General features: G+C 39.5%; 1 protein-coding gene and 1 non-coding gene across 7 annotated transcripts in view; both read left to right on the forward strand.

Annotated features, from left to right (window-relative positions):
* SETD9 (SET domain containing 9) overlaps window positions 1-18,395 on the forward strand; it is a 437,944-nt gene that overhangs the window by 142,621 nt on the left and 276,928 nt on the right. For 5 of the 6 annotated variants that reach the window (XM_044063792.1, XM_044063791.1, XM_044063790.1 and 2 more), the window contains exons 1-2: window positions 2,615-2,740; window positions 13,762-13,948. In XM_044063792.1, the coding sequence (XP_043919727.1) occupies window positions 13,848-13,948 (101 nt within the window). In that variant the 5' untranslated portion in view covers window positions 2,615-2,740; window positions 13,762-13,847. Of the gene's footprint in view, window positions 1-2,614; window positions 2,741-13,761; window positions 13,949-18,395 lie in introns of those variants that run through there. The other variant, XM_044063793.1, reaches the window with a different exon arrangement.
* On the forward strand, window positions 4,570-4,651 carry TRNAS-AGA. The gene has a single exon. It is a non-coding gene; the product is annotated as a tRNA-Ser (tRNA).

Below are 18,395 nucleotides of genomic sequence, written 5' to 3' on the forward strand. Positions count from 1 at the left end.
AGCCATGGGCTCAAGCTCAAAGCCAAGAAATGTATAGTTATCCTCTTTAGGAAAAGCCATGTACCCATGAATTACCACATAAGTGGCAGTACACTAAACACCGAAAGTGTGATAAGGGACTTAGGGACACAGGTGGACAGTGGTCTCACCTTCGATAACCACATAGCCGCAGCAGTCAGGAAATCCTTCTATGGGGTGCACCTCATCACTAAGGGCTTTTCATCCAGAAAAAAGGAGGTCATTGTCCCATTGTACTCATCCCTCATTAGACTCTGGGTCAGGAACCTATCCCAACAGGGCATTGTACTCTATAATGGGTCTAATGAGGGATGAGTACAGTTAGGCATATAGACTCCACACACACCAGACTGGAAAAGAACAGGGGGTATGGGGGTTGGATGTAAGCAAGGATCATAAGGATATAGGGCAGCAGTGTTGAGTCAGCAAGATGCCTGTGGAAGGAAGGGGTAATCTGCTACTTATATGCTAAAGCTGGCCTACTCTTTACTAACCTGATATCATGGGTGCTGTAATGAATAGGCTGATTAGGCTTCCAAGGCAGGAACAAATGGATCCCAGGGCTCTTGCCTAGTCTGGGGATTGCTGTCTCTCCTCTGATGGAATGAATGTGTCAATTGGGAGCAAGTAGAGAAGTCATAAAGCAAATGCCTGGGATGTGCGGTGGGAAAGGAAAGAAAGAATAAGGAGAGGAGGAAAATATTGCTAAACAAAGTGATGGAGGTGTTACAAAAGAAAATGTACAATGCAAAATACAGAAGACTTCAGCAGCCATGACAGAAAAGTGACTAGCAAACTAAGGAAAACTACGGACAGGAGAGTTTATTTTATTTTTATTTTATGCATTTGTTAACCAGGCCATTCCACTGGACACGTGTCCATTTTCAGGGGTGACCTGAGGACACGGCCTGGTTTGCTGACTTGATCAGATATACACAGTAGGCAAATAGAAGTTAAAGGAAAATAATTCAATCCCGGTACCCTGTACTACAGGAAGCATATGCCTGAGGAAGGTGAAGGTATCTGCTGAAAAGAAACTGGCTAGTGTGTGTGTGTGTGAGTGTGTGTGTGTGTGTGTGTGTGTGTGTGTGTGTGTGTGTGTGTGTGTGTGTGTGTGTGTGTGTGTGTATGTGTGTGCGCGGTGCGTGTGTGTGTGTGTGTGTGTGTGTGTGTGTGTGTTTCTACCACCATTTTGCCTATCTGTACGTTTATATATTTTCAGGACAAAGCCTTGTGATTGCAATAGTAACTAGTACATTTTTTTTACTGAGCTTTGCAGGCCCTGTTTTGTACTTTGCAGAGAATATGATGCCTGCTGATTAATTTAGATGGTTGTTCTGCACACAGATTTTAGTTAAAATAACTACATGTCTAATCAAAATAAGACATTAACACCTGTAGTGCCAACAGCACTGCAATTTGCTGAAAAGAATAAGCTTTTGGAAGCAGTACCATTGTGGTGGAGGAAGAACAGAAACAATGCGGAATTTTCTGCTGAGGGCAGTTTAATTTTGATTGGTCACTGATGAACTGCCAGACATTAAATGGTAGCTCCATATCACAATGTCATCACATTTTTGTACATTTACACTGTTAGACCTGCAGGAGTGAAAACTTTTCATAAGTTTAATTAACAATGGATTGGAGTAGGATTCTACGCTGCTCTGACAGTTGGATTACTTGATTTTAATCTTCTAATGCTATATAGTTAAGATAGTAGTCCAAATCTATAAAAAAAGACAAGCTCTCATGTTTCATCCTTATGCATCAGTTAGCGCAGAGGATTAAGGTTGTGAGTTGTTAATGAGCTAATTATTGCGGTCTAGGGTTTGATTCTCTCAGCCTTCATTTGCAGACTCTGAGCAGGTCACTTATCCAAATAGTGCTCCTGGGGTGAGTCTAAGAAACATCTGTGTGTATCAATGTTCTTCAATGATAAACAAATATGTCTCTCTTGGAGGTTACTGCCCTGTGGGTGAAAAGGCAGTTATATGCAAGTGAAACAGCACAGGAAAAATATTATTTTTAATGCAGAATAATAATTTATAATTTTAGCATTATGGGGCTGATTCTTGGCATTTACAAGTTACTGTTTGTTTCAGTTTTTTCTATTAAAGTAGTTATTTCACATTAGTTAACATAGTATTGCACAGTATTATACATTAGTGAAGAAACTAGTCTGAGGAAACATCTATTCCACTGAGATCTTTGGGTGAATGACTTCAGTGTTCCTTTGCTGTTTCCATGCACTATAGCAGTTCAGCAATTTTTGCTTTCCTTTCATGAAAAGATTATTTCAACCTTCTACTGTTCCCACAAGTATAAACTGTAATATTAATTTTATGATAAACCAGTACATAATACATTGCACAGTGTGGAAGCCTAGGCAAAGTGAAAAAAAAATATTTAACTTGTGAAAGCCCACATGTGAGTAGGAAAGCTTGGGATACTGAAAAAATAAAAACAAAACATGAATGTGAATAGGGAACTAGGAATTTTGCAGCAATATAAAGGCAACTGAAATGCTATCACTGTATTCCTGCAATAAAAAGCCTTCACTCTAACAAGAAGAATGAGAATCTCATTCAGAACGAGATCTCACTCCAAGCAGGAAACAGGTTAAACTTGCATGCATACTAACTGAGTGCTCAGAAGCAGAAAGCTGTGTTCTCTGTAAATGGCTTTATATTTATCTGGAATATGACTCATACCAATAAAATATGTAAGTATGTTACTTAGTCTAGACTGCAATGTTTGACTAACAGCTGAGCATGTGTGAATAAAGTTTTGATTGCCAGGAGTCTGTTTTAGTTGCCTTGGATATGTGAGGAAAAACTTTGTGCTTTCTCTGCTGTGCCATCCAAGATTACTCTTGTTGGTATGAATGATTGTTGTTTTCTGGTAAGCTGTTTGTATAGTAGTGGTTAGTTCAGAACATCTGTGTTAAATATCTAGAAGTATCTGAATGGCAAAACAAATAGTTGTACATAAAAACTTTATTTGTGTTTAACTGACAAAAGCTCTCAGTGTAACCGGAGGTCTAAAATAAATAGAATTATTTTCCATTGTTGTAAGGAGGTTAAGCAGAACACCAAAGATAAAAGTTAGACCCTGTAGATGCTTGACGTAAGGACACATACTGTGTATGCATGTGTCTATGCTTTCCAGAGAGTGTGTGTACTAGTACATACAGGGCAAGAATGTTCTGATGGACACATGGTTACATCCAGCTTGGCAGGATGCCATGATAGTATCCACACAATAAGAGGTGACCCTTATTTTTTTTAAAGGCTGCTGTATTGCACTGAGCAACTTATTTCACAGAGATCATAACACGTCATACAAATGATAACTGTTTCAGATTTTGTAGCAAATGGAATATTAAAAAAAGTTTTGTTATGTGTACAAATAATACTTCTGCAAATTACTTTATGCACTTCCCTTGTATCATTGAGTTGTACTGTGTTTTTATGAATTCAGAGTCTGTGTTTATGGGTCTGAAACCAAAACAGTACTCCGTCGGGAAAGTTACTGTAAAAATGTAAATGATGTTTGATTTCATCAAAAAAAGAATCTGCTTCAAATATGTTTGAAGTATATTAGTGCCACATACTAGACTTGATACAAATCTTTATGCAATGTATGTAAAACTTCTAATGTAACAGGTCTGTGTTGTTGGAGTTGAGCAAATAATTGAAGTTCACTGGAGACATAGAGGTGTGCTGGTAATAGTTTCAGACTGTGTTTATAGTTGTCCTGATTCAGATCAGGAGAAATAGTACAACACTTTTATAGGGTCTTAGTTTGATACTGTAAAGTGCAGGAAATGTGACCTTGTGGCAGTGATCTTTTGAAGAGGATGACTGTACCTTGGTGTGACCTTGTGACGATGATCTTCTGATTAGGGTGACTGCTCCTTGGTGTACACAGTAATAGTTCCTGTATAGTGAAGCTCTTGGCTCAAAATTTGCAAGTTGAGCAAAAATACACTAGAACTGTGGAATCTGGGGGTGTAACGAAGCAGATTGGAGGGTGCCCTTGGAAGGACTGGGTGAAGAGAAATGCACAAAGATGATATTGGCCTGGTGGCAGGTGTCATATATACTGTGCCAGGAAGTGAACGTGATATGATGCTGTTGGCCTTCTCATATTGTAGAAGTAGGAATACACACATAGCCAAGGTGGAGACCTACAGCTTGTTATGACTTATATTTTTGTTTACATTTGGGGGATCACTGGTGCCCAGAAGGACTTATGGTGGAGACGTAGCATTGCATATATCTGTTTTTACCTTGCTTAGGATGCATATATTATCTAATTTGCATTTTAATTATTTATTTATAATTTACTTTATAGTATTTTTTCTAACTTGGCTGGAACATCACTCTTCATTGTTTGTAGTGTACAGGTTTAGCTCATTGTTTTACTGCATTGTTCCTTGGCTCAGTTATCTAGGACAAACTCCATTAATTATGTACAACTTTTTTTTTAATGATATTGCTCCATCATACATTCCCAGGTATTTATTTATTTTTTAACTGAAATGTAGTTGTAGTCATGGCTGAGTGGTTAAGGTGATGGACTAGAAATCCATTGGGGTCTCCCAGCACAGGTTTGAATCCTGTTGATTACCCTCCTTTAGGTTGGGTATTGGCATAATTGTTAAGATGTTTACCTTAAGAGACGCAGGGTACAGGGTCTGCTTTTCACTTTTGGTTATTGTCTAAGCATGTAATACTGTGTAGATTGATTGCTTAGTGTTCACCTCTGAAACTAAAATGTTAACCTACACTAGGGAAAATGTTTAGAGAACACGGTAAGGAAGGGAAAGAAAGTGCAAGATATTGAATTATATTTAATTAGTGTACATTCTTTTTCCTTAACACTTATTTGTTCTCTTCAGCCTCTGTTTGAATATTGGAGTTAGGGGTTGGCATAAGGGTTAGGTTGTTTACCTCACAGATGCAAGATGCAGAATTTAATTCCGTCCTTTGAATGCTTAAAATAGCCCACAAAGGCAGCTAGCCTAGTACTTATGAACCTATGAACTGCAGTCCTTTTTAGCAGCTCATATCTACATCTTGTCTTCATCAGGAGATGTTTAACTTCTTGTCAGTTTTCTCCCAGTAGCACAGGCCATATGGTATAACATGCCATATTTTCTATTGAAGACTTGGTCCTAGTAACGCCGTAGCATATTGCCAAAGTGAGAAATATTACACTTAGGGTTTCCTATCTCATCTGCCTTTCTTACCTGTCTTTGCTAGGGTAGATTATGTATTCAACAGGATTGATGTTTTTACTTCTTAATTTACTTACTGGTCACAGATAAGAAAGCTACTGATGTGCTTATATTAGGCTTCAGGGTACTGAATAACTTTTAAATATTTTGAGGATAAAATATGTTTGCTGACATTGGTTTGTGCTTATTCTGAGCACTTGTTCTGGTATATTTGGTAAATTTTGAAAGTGTAGCAGAAGAAGTTTAGGTTTCCAAATGTTAAAAATGATTGTAAACTCAGTTTCCCTTCTGTAAATTACTGTGTTTATTATACTGTGTTTATTAATTTTTTAGCTTGTCAACTCTGAGGCAGCGGTACAAGGAAGTTGTGTAAGTAAGAGGTTTATTAGAAATTAATGGCTGGATATCGAATGTACTTGAAACTGAGTAAACTAACAGTGATTCATTTCATTACAGGTATCAAATTATGTATGAAACAGCACTTGGAGCAAGTTCAGTTTGAGTAACCAGGACTTTCTTTGAAATTAAATTGAAGTGTTCCATATAACAAGGCCTTTTTGCATTTCTTTCCTTTGAGATAACACACTAACCCAGTATACAGATTTTCCTTTCCCATGGATTTCTAGCAAAACGTAATCTACACTGATTTCTAACAGAGATTATTTGTGTAAATTAATTCACTACAAGCAGGAATACAAAAGCAAGTATCAACCTACAGAACTAAGCAATCAGGTCACTAAAACGTTATTTGTAGTTTGCATTCTTCTTTCATTATTCCTTAAATTTGCTGTTTTTTAAGACAAGTTCCTTCCAGTACCCTTTATTAACGTCTGTTGAGTCTGACTGTCACCAATGTTTGAGTATCATAACTCAGCAATGATGGCTGTTTCATTAATCTTTTGGCCTTGCAATACATAATATTCAGTTAATCCTGTGTCCTTACAATTCAAATTAATAATAATAGGTTCATAGGTGTGTACTAGGCTAATGGCCCTGGAGCCTTTAGAAGCCTAGCCCATAGGATTACCCTGGCATTGTGCCACCTGACCTTAGTTCCTAGTGCCTCTGTCGAGTAGAGCCATTGGAGTGATCCCTGGGACGAATTTTTCTATTTACCATTCACTCATCAAGATTTCTCTTGAAGAGGGTCAGTGAGGTGCTCTGCTTGACACGTATGGGAAGTCTATTCCATAGCATGGGTAGTCTCTGGGTTATGAACCTGTCCCTCCAGCATGTTCTGTTGATTGTGGTAATGAGGTTGAGGTCTCTGAAGTGTGTGGTGTGGAGGGATTGGGATTTCTTTAGATGTCGCATTTCTAACAGAGCCGGGTCAGACATGGCTTTGTAAGTCAAGCAGAGATTGCCTCTAAGTAGGCGATATGAGACAGAGAATAGTTGGAGTTTTTTGAGTTTGTCCATATAGGACAAGTCTTTAAGGTCCGGGATGCTCTTTGAGAGGTATTTTTGCGGCCCCTCCAGTTGTTGCAGGTGTCTAGTGAGGTACATGCCAAATGGGGCATTGTACTCGATGACTGGCCTAATGAGGGAAGAGCAGAGGAGACAATGACATCTTTCTTCCTGGATGCAAAACCCTTAATAATAAGATGTGTCACATAGAAGGACTTTCTGACCACAGTGGCAATGTGGTGGTCAAAAGAGTGGTTGCTGTCAACCTGTGTTCCCAGATGTCTTTTAATGGTATGTGTTCAGTGGACTACCATCAGTGCAGTAATTCATGGGAACCAGGTTTTTCCCAAAGGGGATGACAACATTTTTTGGCATTGAGCTTAAGGCCATGGTTCTGACACCAGTCATTGGTCTCAGTGAGGCCTTTCTGTAGGATGTCAACATCAGTTGGGGAGTTAATAATAGCTCCCAACTTGCAATCGTCTGTGAACTTTGTCAGCCAGAATCCCTTCCTGTTGACCTGGACTTCAGAGAAGTAGATACCAAACAGGAGAGGACCCAGGACCGAACCCTGTGGAACTCCACTCGTGACTGGTCGGCATTCTGACTTGGGAGTCAGCTATTTTCACACTGTGGATTCTATCTGTGAGCCAGTTTGCAGCCCACCTAGTATTATAGGGGTTGATGCCTAGCTTAGTGAGTTTTTCTATGATTCCTGAGTGGGGAATGGTATCAAAGGTCTTGGCCAGATCAAGGTCAGCTGTATGAACCACCTTGCTTTCATCCACAGCTCTGGTGACTGACTCAAAGAAGTCGACCAAGTTGAGCAGGCATGATCTAACCTTCACAAAACCAAACTGTGTAGGATCCAGAGTTTGGAGATTCCCTGTATCCTTGTTTATTAGGTCCATGATGATGAGTTCCATAGCTTTGCATATCAGACTCATCAGGCTAATGGGGCGACAGTTCCCAGGGTCTGTAGTCGCTCCTCCTTTGTGGAGAAGGATGACTGTAGCAGTGTGCCATTCAGTAGGGACAAAGCCTGAGGTAAGGCTTTGATTGAACATGCTACATAGGTGAGGTGCCAGTTCACTCTGTAGTTCATGTAGAACACAGCCAGTGATATTGTCAGGTCCAACAGAAGCTGTATTCTTGTCCTTGGACAGTGCTGTTTTAACCTGTGCAGCAGTAATACTGGGTGCCTGACAGTCTGCTGGTATTGTGATTGGTCCTTTGGGGGGGAGTATATTGGCAATATCTGTTGGCTCGGTATAAGAGGTACCATTGTGCAGTAGCTCAGAGCAAATCTGAGTATTGCTGTGGAGATTCTTTACATAACTATAGAAGGCCTTGTGGTTGTCTTTACTATCTGCTGCAATTCTGTTTTCATAGCTAGCTTTAGAGGATTTGATGAGGGATCTCAACCTTTTGTTAAGGCTGATAAGGGAGTTTTTTCCAGTCTTGGGACTTCACCTTATTCCCCATCAGTTTCCTCCTTCTCTTATAGTTTGTTTATGGAGGGGACCACCAGACTGGCTTGCTTTTTTTTGAGGAGAGCATCTTGGTTCTATTGGGTATGGCGAGATCCATGCATTTGTGTACATGTTCGTACAGTGCATTGGTGTATGATTCGGCAGTCATGCAACTATTCTCCATTTGCATGGGTGTGGTGAAGTTAGCCACCTCTGTTATTAGGAGCCCAAAGTTAGCTTTGGAGAAGTTTTTCATGTTTGTTACCTTTGTGGGGAGGCCGTGGTGGTGCAGTGGTTAACATTGTCGACTCACAGCAAGGGGTTCTCTCGTTCGATTCATGGCTGGAGCGCCTTCTGTGTGGAGTCTGCATGTCCTCCCCATGGTTGAGTGCCGTTAAAAACATGCAGGTATGTGCATGCGTGAATGGGCGTGCCTTCTTTGAAAGTTGGGCGTCGGGCTGACAACTCGGCACTGTAAAAATCCACTGACAATCATTAGCAGACGGGAGTTCCGCTGTTGCAACCCCTAACCAAGAAAAGCCAAAAGAAGACCTTTGTGGAAGGGGGGGGGGTTGGGAGGGATGTGGATTTCCAAGGTGATTAGTTTTGTGGTCAGATTTAACCAGGGAGTAGTTGACTATTGGTGTAGAGCAACGGTCACCCATGTTAGTAATGATTAGTTCAAGGATGTTGCTACCTCTAGTGGGGGTAAGAACAAGCTGGTCCAGAGCATTGGAATTAATGAATTCCAGGAAACATTGGGCAGGTATATTGGTACAGGAGGAGTTTTCCCAGTTAATGGAGGGGTAGTTGAAGTCGCCCAGTAATAGTACTAATAATAGTAATAATAATAATTAATAATGGCAGTTTGAAAAAAATATATAATATCCACAAAATAAGATGTGTACTATAGTTAAGTTAAAGTATAAAATATTGGAAGGATAGCTTCCTGTGAATAATTTAACTATCTCATCCCACTAAATAATGCAACAGTAATGGTACTGAATAATGATATCTTGTATTTGTCCCTCGCCATGTCTATACCACTACAGTCTCCTGTCCATTCTGATGATAAATGCCCATAAATTGTTTAAGAATATTTAAGTTCTGTGGCATCCCGTAGTGTTGCTTTTCTATTGCAATAGTATGTACTGGTAAAGTGTATGCAGCAAAGGTAACAGTAAATATCTTTCTGTCTCATAATACGGGCTGAGTATGAAGCTTACTTTCTTCTTAGTAAACATCTAGTACAGTATAAACCTTTAATCAACATTTGAAAAAATTCCAGTTAAAAGTAAAAAAAAGTTATACATTGTTTATATGAGACTTGTATACATAATTATACAGTATTTAGTTTCCATGCCAAAGGATTCTACAGCTTATCAATAATTAAATCACATGGTTTGTCATCTTTGCAGCCATTTTTTACACCATCTTCAGTCACTGCCCCACAAGGACAAATCTCTTCCTACATGCCTGCATACAACTTGACCACACCATCCTTTCAATGAATGAATTCTACATCCTTTTCATCTGATATATGCATCTGATTATATAATGATACATCAAAATGCAGGCATGTCAAAAACAAACTTACTGAAAAAAATCTAACACAAAGCACTAGAAAAAGGAAAACAAATAATGTTCTTTTTTGATCACTAAATCCAGACACTTAACTATGTAACATTGGACCTAAATTGTTTAAATATTGTTATTGAAAGGGGTTTTCATAAGTTAATGTGTAGGGTTAGGGTTAGTGTTAGGAATGGATACCATAGTCATTTTGCCTCTCATCTTCCCTTTCTACCCCTTTCTAGTTACCCCTTGCCTCTGAACTTACCTAGAACCCAGAGAGGTGGACTGAGTCTTGTGGTTTGGTCACTGCTCCCTGTGGATAATTCCCCCAAGTGCACTTTTGCTCTGAAGCCTTGGAACCAGCCTCCGTTTAAGCAGGACAAAAAAGCTTGGAAAACGGCATTGGTCAATGCCCTCTTATACCACCAATGACCTGACATCCAGGTGGGAACAAGCTGGTTTGAAGCCAGAAGGGGAAAGTATAGTTCTGGAAGTCAGGCTGCCCACTGGGCCTCCTGAAGATAGAAATCCCAGACATCATGTCTTTAGCAGTATGTCTGCAACAATGAATTTAGATAAACATCTACAATTATGAAAAGTTCCATGCCCAGGTATATTTTATTTCTGTTGTCTGTTTACTCTATGATTTGTTATTATCAAAGGGTCAGTCCTAGGGTTTTTTATTAACTTGACTAAAAACTCTGAGATGTTATTTCACTTAGGACTCCCCTATCCCTTTGTGTTTGCCTCTACTCTGATATCAGTCTCTGGTAGGGAATGCAGTCTCTAACCTGCAGTCTAGAGTTCTGCTTAGCCTCGTCTTGATCTGTTCCCTTTCTTTCTCTCTCTTAACTATTTGCTTCCAATATATTGACTCCTTTGCCAGTGTTCTTCAGTAAATTCCAATGTCCTCTTGTTTATTTTCTGTACCTTTACTTGCAGTCATCCTTACTGGTAAAATCTCCTTTCTTCATTCCCACATTGATGAACTAATTAGAATACTTTCTGCAACTTTATGAATGATCAAACCAGCAGGTCGAGCTCCAAGCTTAACATAGATCTTAAGAGATTTTTATTTTTCAAAATGCTGCAAAAGATTTTCCAGTGCAGTCATAAAAACGACACAGTGACTCTTGGTTCTTCTTCTTCGAATGAGATTCTCCTTTATTGTGCGATCTTTTTAGAAGTACTTCCAGCAGCTTTTGAATGAAGAAAAGCCCCCAGAAGCTGTACTGCCCCAGACACAGCCTACAGTGAGGGAAGAGGAGGAGCCCACCATACAACAAGGGTCTATATCACAAGGGTCTATATCACAGTATCAAAGTGTGAAAATATCGAACGGCTGAAATGTCGAATATGCCATTGAACGAAATGTTTTTTGTGAGATCACAGTACAGTGAGGATCAGAAAATTTGCCCTTTCCTCACTGTAGTGCGATCTCTGAGTTGGTATATATAATTAGCAGGGGGTGTGGGGAAGAATGGCTTTGATGAATGGCATATTTGACATTCCAGCTGTTCGATATTTTCACATTTCGATAATGTGATATAGACGCTAGAACAAGTAAGAACAGCACTAAGGAAAATGAAATTGGGGAAAGCAAATGGCCCAAATGAGGTCGCAGAAGATGTGATTAAGATGCTGTGTGAGATAGGGGAGAAATGGCTTCTGACTCATAGCAGTGTGTGGAGAAAGGGAGAATAAGTATACTAGTGCCAGTGTTTAAAAACAAAAGGGACGTTAACTACTGTGGGCAGCACAGATCAAACTCCTGTCACATTGCATGAAAGTTCTGGAGAAGGTGATTGATAAGTCCACAGAGTAGTAGAAAGTAAGATGAGAGATAAGTAGTTTGGATTCAGATCAGGATACAGCTCAATCAATCCGATGTTTGCAGTGAGACAGATAGTTGAGAAGAAGTTAGAGATGAGGAAAGAGTCCAGCTGAGAATTCCTATGACAAGGTCCAACGAAAGCTGATTTGGGCAGTCCTGTGCTAGTTAAAAGTCCCAGAAATATTTAGAATTAGTGCAAGCTATGTACAAGAACCCAAGTATGAACAATGTTTGGTCTTGCAGAGGAGTTCCCAGTGGGAGTGGGTGTGTACCAGGGTTCAGCTCAGAGTCCACTGCTGTTCATACTGGTGATAGACTACATTAGCAAATGGGTCGGAGGGCAACAGATCAACAAAGTTGCTGTATTCAGACAGTGTGGCATTAAAGGCAAACTCTGAGTAAAAACTTCAAAGAATAGGGGAATGGAATGCAAAATTGAAGGCACATGGGATGAAATTGAATACAGATAAGACAGTTGTAATGGCATCAAATGGTGGAGATCAGAAGAAGCTGAGAATTGAGATAGAAGGGAAAATAGTGGGACAGGTTAACTGCTTCAAATATCTGGGAAGTATGGTTGAGGAGATGGGATGTCTGAATGAGGAGGTTAAAGCTAGAATCAGAGGGGCTGCAGCCAAATGGTGCAGAGTGTCAGGTGTAATATGTGACAGAAGAATGCCAAAGCAGCTGAAATGTAAGGAGTACAAAACAGTGGTGTGACCAGCTGAAGAAGCTAGAGGTGATGGAGATGAAGTGTCTGAGATGGCTGGTAGGATGCACACTGTGGACAGCCAATGAAATGAGGACATAAGAGCAGAAGTCAAAGTAGCTCCAATTGCAGAAAAGATCAAGGAGAACAGATTACAGTGATTCGGGCACATGTGCAGAAACTCAGAAGACAATCTAGTGAAGAAGATTTGGGGCAGATGGGAAGAGGAAACAAGGGCATCCAGTAAAGGGGTGGCTGGTCTGTGTGTAAGAAGACCTGCAACAGTCAGGCATGAGTGTCAAAGAAGGCAGAACAGTGGCATTGAATAGAGAGAGATGGTGACAGTTGACACGACACCCTGCCCCCATGCAGAAAATGAGAAAAAGGAGGTTGATGATAATGATATCTGCTACATACTGTATCAGTGTTACTCCAGCAGGCCTAGTAATGGTGCTGCAGTAATGTAAAGCAGCATGCTCATGACCACCTGAACAGCAGCACCCATTTCTACCATCACCCTGAACCCGAGAGAGACTCAGTTGAAACTTAGGATATATGTATAACAAATTACATACTACCACCTTTCCAGAGTCACCTTGTACATATCTGAAGATTCATATCCAAAGATCATCTACTTATCCTTTTCAGTGTATGTCAGTTTACTCTTTTTGAACAGCTGCCACTGACCTCAGATCTCTGGCTTCCTGTATAGCTCCTTTTCTGTTGAGGATCATCACATCTTAATGGGGCATCCCAGATATGTCCCTGCACCAGGTGGGTCTTTTCCCAATAAATGAGAAGAGCTCTGAACAATCAGATTATGAATGCTGCCTGCAGCCAGAGGAGAGATAGACATAACAGAAACAAAGGCCATCATACTGGTGTCAGATGGGGGGTGGTCTGTTTAAGCATTACCTTCCTTTGTGCTGGAGTAATTTTATCTAGTTGGGCATGCACTGGTGCCACAGATACGATTTCCCCACCTGTATGGTGGTAGGTCTGTCTTTTGCCCACTAGCTACTACAGCGGTGGCTTTCATTAAGACCATAATAGCATCAGTGGGGATCACAATCAAAATGCCCTGGATCACGTTCCCATACCATCTCCCCGGATATATGAACAGGCAATGCCGAATCTTACCTTTTCCTCCACTGCCAACTCCATCAACTGGTGTCTGGACTACTAGTCAAATGGTTTCCTGAGTCATAATCATGGCTTTATCCCTGTACACTGATGGAAATGATTCAATTGTACTTTACTTTTGTAGAAAACATTATTTGTAGGTTTACACTTAGGTGTGTTAGTTATATTTATTTTTAACTCACATGACTTTTTCTGTAGTTATTGAAAGTTACTGTTTTCAGTTTTTGCACATTTTGTAAAGGTATTCAGTTTGTAAATTGTATTTATGGAACTTGAATTACTTTTGAAAACTCATCTGTCCTCTTAGCTAGTCTAAGGTAAAGGAAAGAAGTCAGCTTTTTTCCCTTCTCTTTTTCTGCAGATGGAGGTATTGATGTAGTCAGATGTCGAATCTTGTGCTGATTTACTGCTACTACAAACCCTACTGCACAATGTCATATGTGAGGAATGGTATTCAAAGAGGTACTGCAACCTTTACTAAGCAAGTGGAATGCTTACAAGTACCGATTTGTACCCTGGATAGCTGTCAATGTGGGCAAAAACCAGAGGTAAGCTGTAATTTTACTTTGAAATGTTATTAATTTTCAGTTTTGTAATTTTTTAAAATTTATGTATTTATCTTAAGTTGAACCGGGTTAGTTCCACTAGACTAGTGGCCTCTTTTCAGGAGATACCCAAGGTGGTATTTATACTATTTGGCCAAGGTGTCAGGGAGTTTCTCTTTTAGATAAATGCTGTGGGATCTTTTACATCCACCAACTCAAGCAAATATGATCCTGGTTAAGTGCCTCATATAAAGGACAGCACACTCAGAGTGGAGCACCCCCATTAGCAATTCAGTCAACTGGAGTGGGAATAGAATCCATGTCTTTGGTGCTAGAAGGCCAGAAAGCTAAGTTTGCTACTGTTGAACCATGGACACTAATCCTAAGTCCTAATTACAGAATAGTTCTACAGTAAGCAGTTTTAAAGATATTTGGATGGAGAAGCTGAATGGCAAATAAGTGTTGATAGTTTCATGTGCATATGCATAGTTCATTGTGAGATCTTAGCATGGTATGCAACTGCAAGCTATAGATTGGGCAGTATCTTTGTCTTTGCTGTGGTGCAAGGTAAGAAAAAATCTATTGGCAGTTTAACTTCTGCTGCCAGGGCATACTAACTGCAGCCTTTTCCCATTTACAGTTATGCATATTAACGTATTTAATTTTGTTAACTGGGTAAAGTCACCAGTTGAAGGAACATTTGGCACAAAAGACAAGTATACAAAGATAGAATAGTCTTACAGTTCCAGTAGAATACAGTCATTAATTATAAGTAATTGCTGAACAGTATTACAAATTTATACTATATACAATAAATGAAATGCAAACGAAGTGGAACTGGTAACAAATGAGAAGCTAAGTAATAAATTCATCAGCTATAAGCAGAGATGAGGATGATCTAGAGAAACAGTAGTCTGTAAGAGGAAGGAATGGGTAAGAAAGGGAGAGTAGTCTAGAGGAAAAGAAATAAAGAACTGACAGATTACTGGGAATGGGCAAGGAGGACCATAGAAACAATAGGGGCAAGAGGGTAAAAAGAGTAAGTGGTAAGAAGGAATAACCACTGAAGAAATGACACAGTTAGTGATGCTGTGGAAGGTAATGGAGGAACAAAACAAAGTAGAATGTATAGGCAAAGTAAGAGATGTAGTACACTAACTGTGGGAATAATGCAGAACCATAGAGTTTGTAGGTAATGTTTCTCCGTGGGTCCTTGCTGAAATTGGTTAAAGTTGTCCAATCAGACCTTTCCAGTAAACAAATGTCAGTCAATTTAATAAATAAGTAAATAAATAAATAAACGAACAGCAGAAGAGCTGAGGGTGTATAAGGTAGAGCGGCATGATTTAACCGTGATCATTAAAACACTGACATTGTTATATTTTTCTGGTGCGATCATTGAGTAATGTATAGAAATATTCTAGTGGACTAAGGGACCTGAACTCTGGAGGGATTTTGTTCTAGTACTCTGGTGTTAATTTGACAAAAAAAAAAGCCTCAAGTGTTGGGTAGTCTCACAAAGAGGTTATCTCTTTTCCTGATGATGTAACCAAGTGTAAGAACTTATTGAGTGGTGTGCAATAATGACCATTTAGTAATTTGTAGGCAAGGGTGTTTGAGTACAGAAGCCCTTACTTCTATCAGAAAATGCAACTAACTCCCAGTAGTAATACAGTGGTACCCATAGTACAGGCTAAATGAATAAATATTTGTTTCATAGCATCATAGGTACTTACTAGGATATTGACCTGTGAGGATCTTAAGAAGCCTAACATTATGGTAGTTTTTAGTCTGTATATTTTCTGTACAAATAACCTAGAGGCAGAGAATAAAGATATGTTGGAACATTTATATGTTGCCCCTATCCGTGAGGGATAAGGCTGCTAAACTGGGAGTGAATTTGTGGTTACCCATCCATTAATCCAAATTGCATTTGAACACAGTTAAGAGAAGTACATTTCTTTATGTGGAGTGTAAGATGGTTCCACAGAAGCAGAATTCTGTATGACACATACTTCTCCCTCCAACATGTTCTACCTGCATTGAAGAAGACATTGAGAGCCCTTGAGTGGGTGTTTATGCCACGGTTGGACTTGCAAATGTGTAGTAGGTTTGACCAACCAGAGTGGTAGCTAGCTCAACTACTGACCTGTGCTGGTCCCACAAACTAGTGTCCCACCCCCTCAGCTCTTTAATTGAAGAGCAAATTTAAAAAAAAAAAAAAAAAAAAATATATATATATATATATATATATATATATATATATATATATATATATATATATATATATATATATATATATATATATATATATATATATATATATATATATATATGTATATATGGGTCTACGTTTGTTTTGTTGAATCTCATTTCACTGAATTTCATTTCTTCCTGACCACTCCACTGAAAACTCATTTCACTGAATTTCATTTCACTGAACTGTAGTTAGTATATATGGCACTGTGTAGAGTACTGTAAGGCAAGGAAAAAGGTATATGCCCTTTTCCCCACTGTAGTGCGATCCTGGAGTTAGTATATATAATTTGGGGGGGGGGGGACGTAGCTCTCCAATTAGTTTGAGTACATATTGTCTTCTGGAGACTGTCATTTGTGTTGTAACTATGCATGTCTGTTCTTTAAAATGTATTGTTTTGAAGTTTTTGGTAAAATAGACTATTAAACAAAGAAGGTGGGGCCCCCCACACCACCCTAACTATATATACTAACTACAGGATTGCACTACAGTTGGGAAAAGGGCATATACCTTTTACTTGCCTTACAGTACTCTACACAGTGCCATATATACTAAGTTAGTCCAGTGAAATGAGATTCAACGAAATAAAGTAGACCTAATAAAATCTACACACCTCCCCAAGATCTTTAAGTGAAAAGCAAACAAAACACAGAATTCAAGTGCCTTAAAAAAAAAAAAAATCCTAAGTGCAAGCCTGTCTTCCAGTCATGCCCTCTAACACTTTTCACTCAAGGCAATTGTCCCCTTAGCCCCACCCTTGCTGTGCTATTGGGTTTGACAGGATACTGTGTGGTGAGGCTCTGTATGAAAGGCAGAGGTTGTCTGTATGATGCTGTGAAGAGGGACAAAGCTTTGACACAGTCTACAGAGTTTTTTTATGATTTAGGTCTTTGATTTTCTTAGTGAGGAAGCACTGCGATCATTTCATCTGTAATGTGTTTTGAAAAGTACATACTAAAAGGGATATTATACTAGCTGATCAGCCTAATAAATGCTGACTATAGTTGAATGATTAGATCCCTGGACTTGAACACAGTACGTTCTAAGCTGTAAAATGAAAAAGTACTTCCTTGCAATAGTGGGCACACGGTGATCAAAGGACAGGTTGTTGCTAATACAGGTTCCCAACTCTCTGACTACAGGATCTTTTTTCAGGGATATGTTGTCAATGTGATAGTTAAAAAGAGAGTCATGCTGAGTCATGCTTGCCGAAGGATACAATTATACATTTCATTACATTTAATTTTAGTCCATAGTTTTGACACCAGTTATTGGTTAGAGACAGGCCCTCTTGGAGGATCATTATGTCCTTTGGGGAAGCATTAAGTCTTAACATTAGCTCTGACCACCAAGAAGTAAATGTGAAGAAGGGCTGGCGAAAGGAATGAACCCGAAGGTACACCAGTAACAACAGTTCTTTTGGAGAGGTAAAGCCACCCACCCTTATTTCCTGGACTTTTTCTTTGTGAGACGGTTTGCTATCCAATGAGTTATCTCTCTAATTTAAATGTAAATCCCTATATATCTATGATACTTGAGTGTGGGAAGGTGTTAAATGCTCTTGTGAGGTCTATATATGCAGTATTTAATGAGATGCCTTTATCCAATGCTACAGTAACTGTTTCAAAGAGGTTGACCAGGTTAAGTAGGCAGGATCTGCCCTTGTTGAATCCAAACTGGCCTGGGTTGAGAGTCTTAAGGTTACCTGCATCCTTCATTAATTCCATAATGATCTTATCCATAGCCTTACAGATGAGGCTGGTCAGGCTTATAAGTCTATAATAACCCAGGTTCACTGAAGTCCCGCCTTTGTGCAAGGGAATGACTGTTGCTGTCCTCCATTCATCTGGCATGTAGCCTGTCTTGAGGCTTATATTGAATAGCTTCTGTAGGGGGTCTGACAAGCCATGTTTCATGCTGATCAGATGACAGGTATGTTGTCTGTCCTCATTGAAGTAGTGTCCTTGGTCTTAGGTTGTGCCTTGAGGATTTGTTCTTCGGATAATTGGGGTGAGGGAGTAGATGTGGGCATATGAAATAAGAATATTGGAAGGAAGGGGAGGTTAAGTTTGACGTAAATTTGTCTGCTAGTAGATAGGCAGACCCAGAAGCCATTGCCAAACATACAAAGCTATGTCAAACCCAGAGCTGTTGGACATGCTCCACTTAAAATCCCAATCCCTCCAAGCTACA

This window comes from Protopterus annectens, chromosome 2.part2 (assembly GCF_019279795.1).
Source record: "Protopterus annectens isolate FY-2018-M chromosome 2.part2, PAN1.0, whole genome shotgun sequence".
NCBI lineage: Eukaryota > Metazoa > Chordata > Ceratodontiformes > Protopteridae > Protopterus > Protopterus annectens.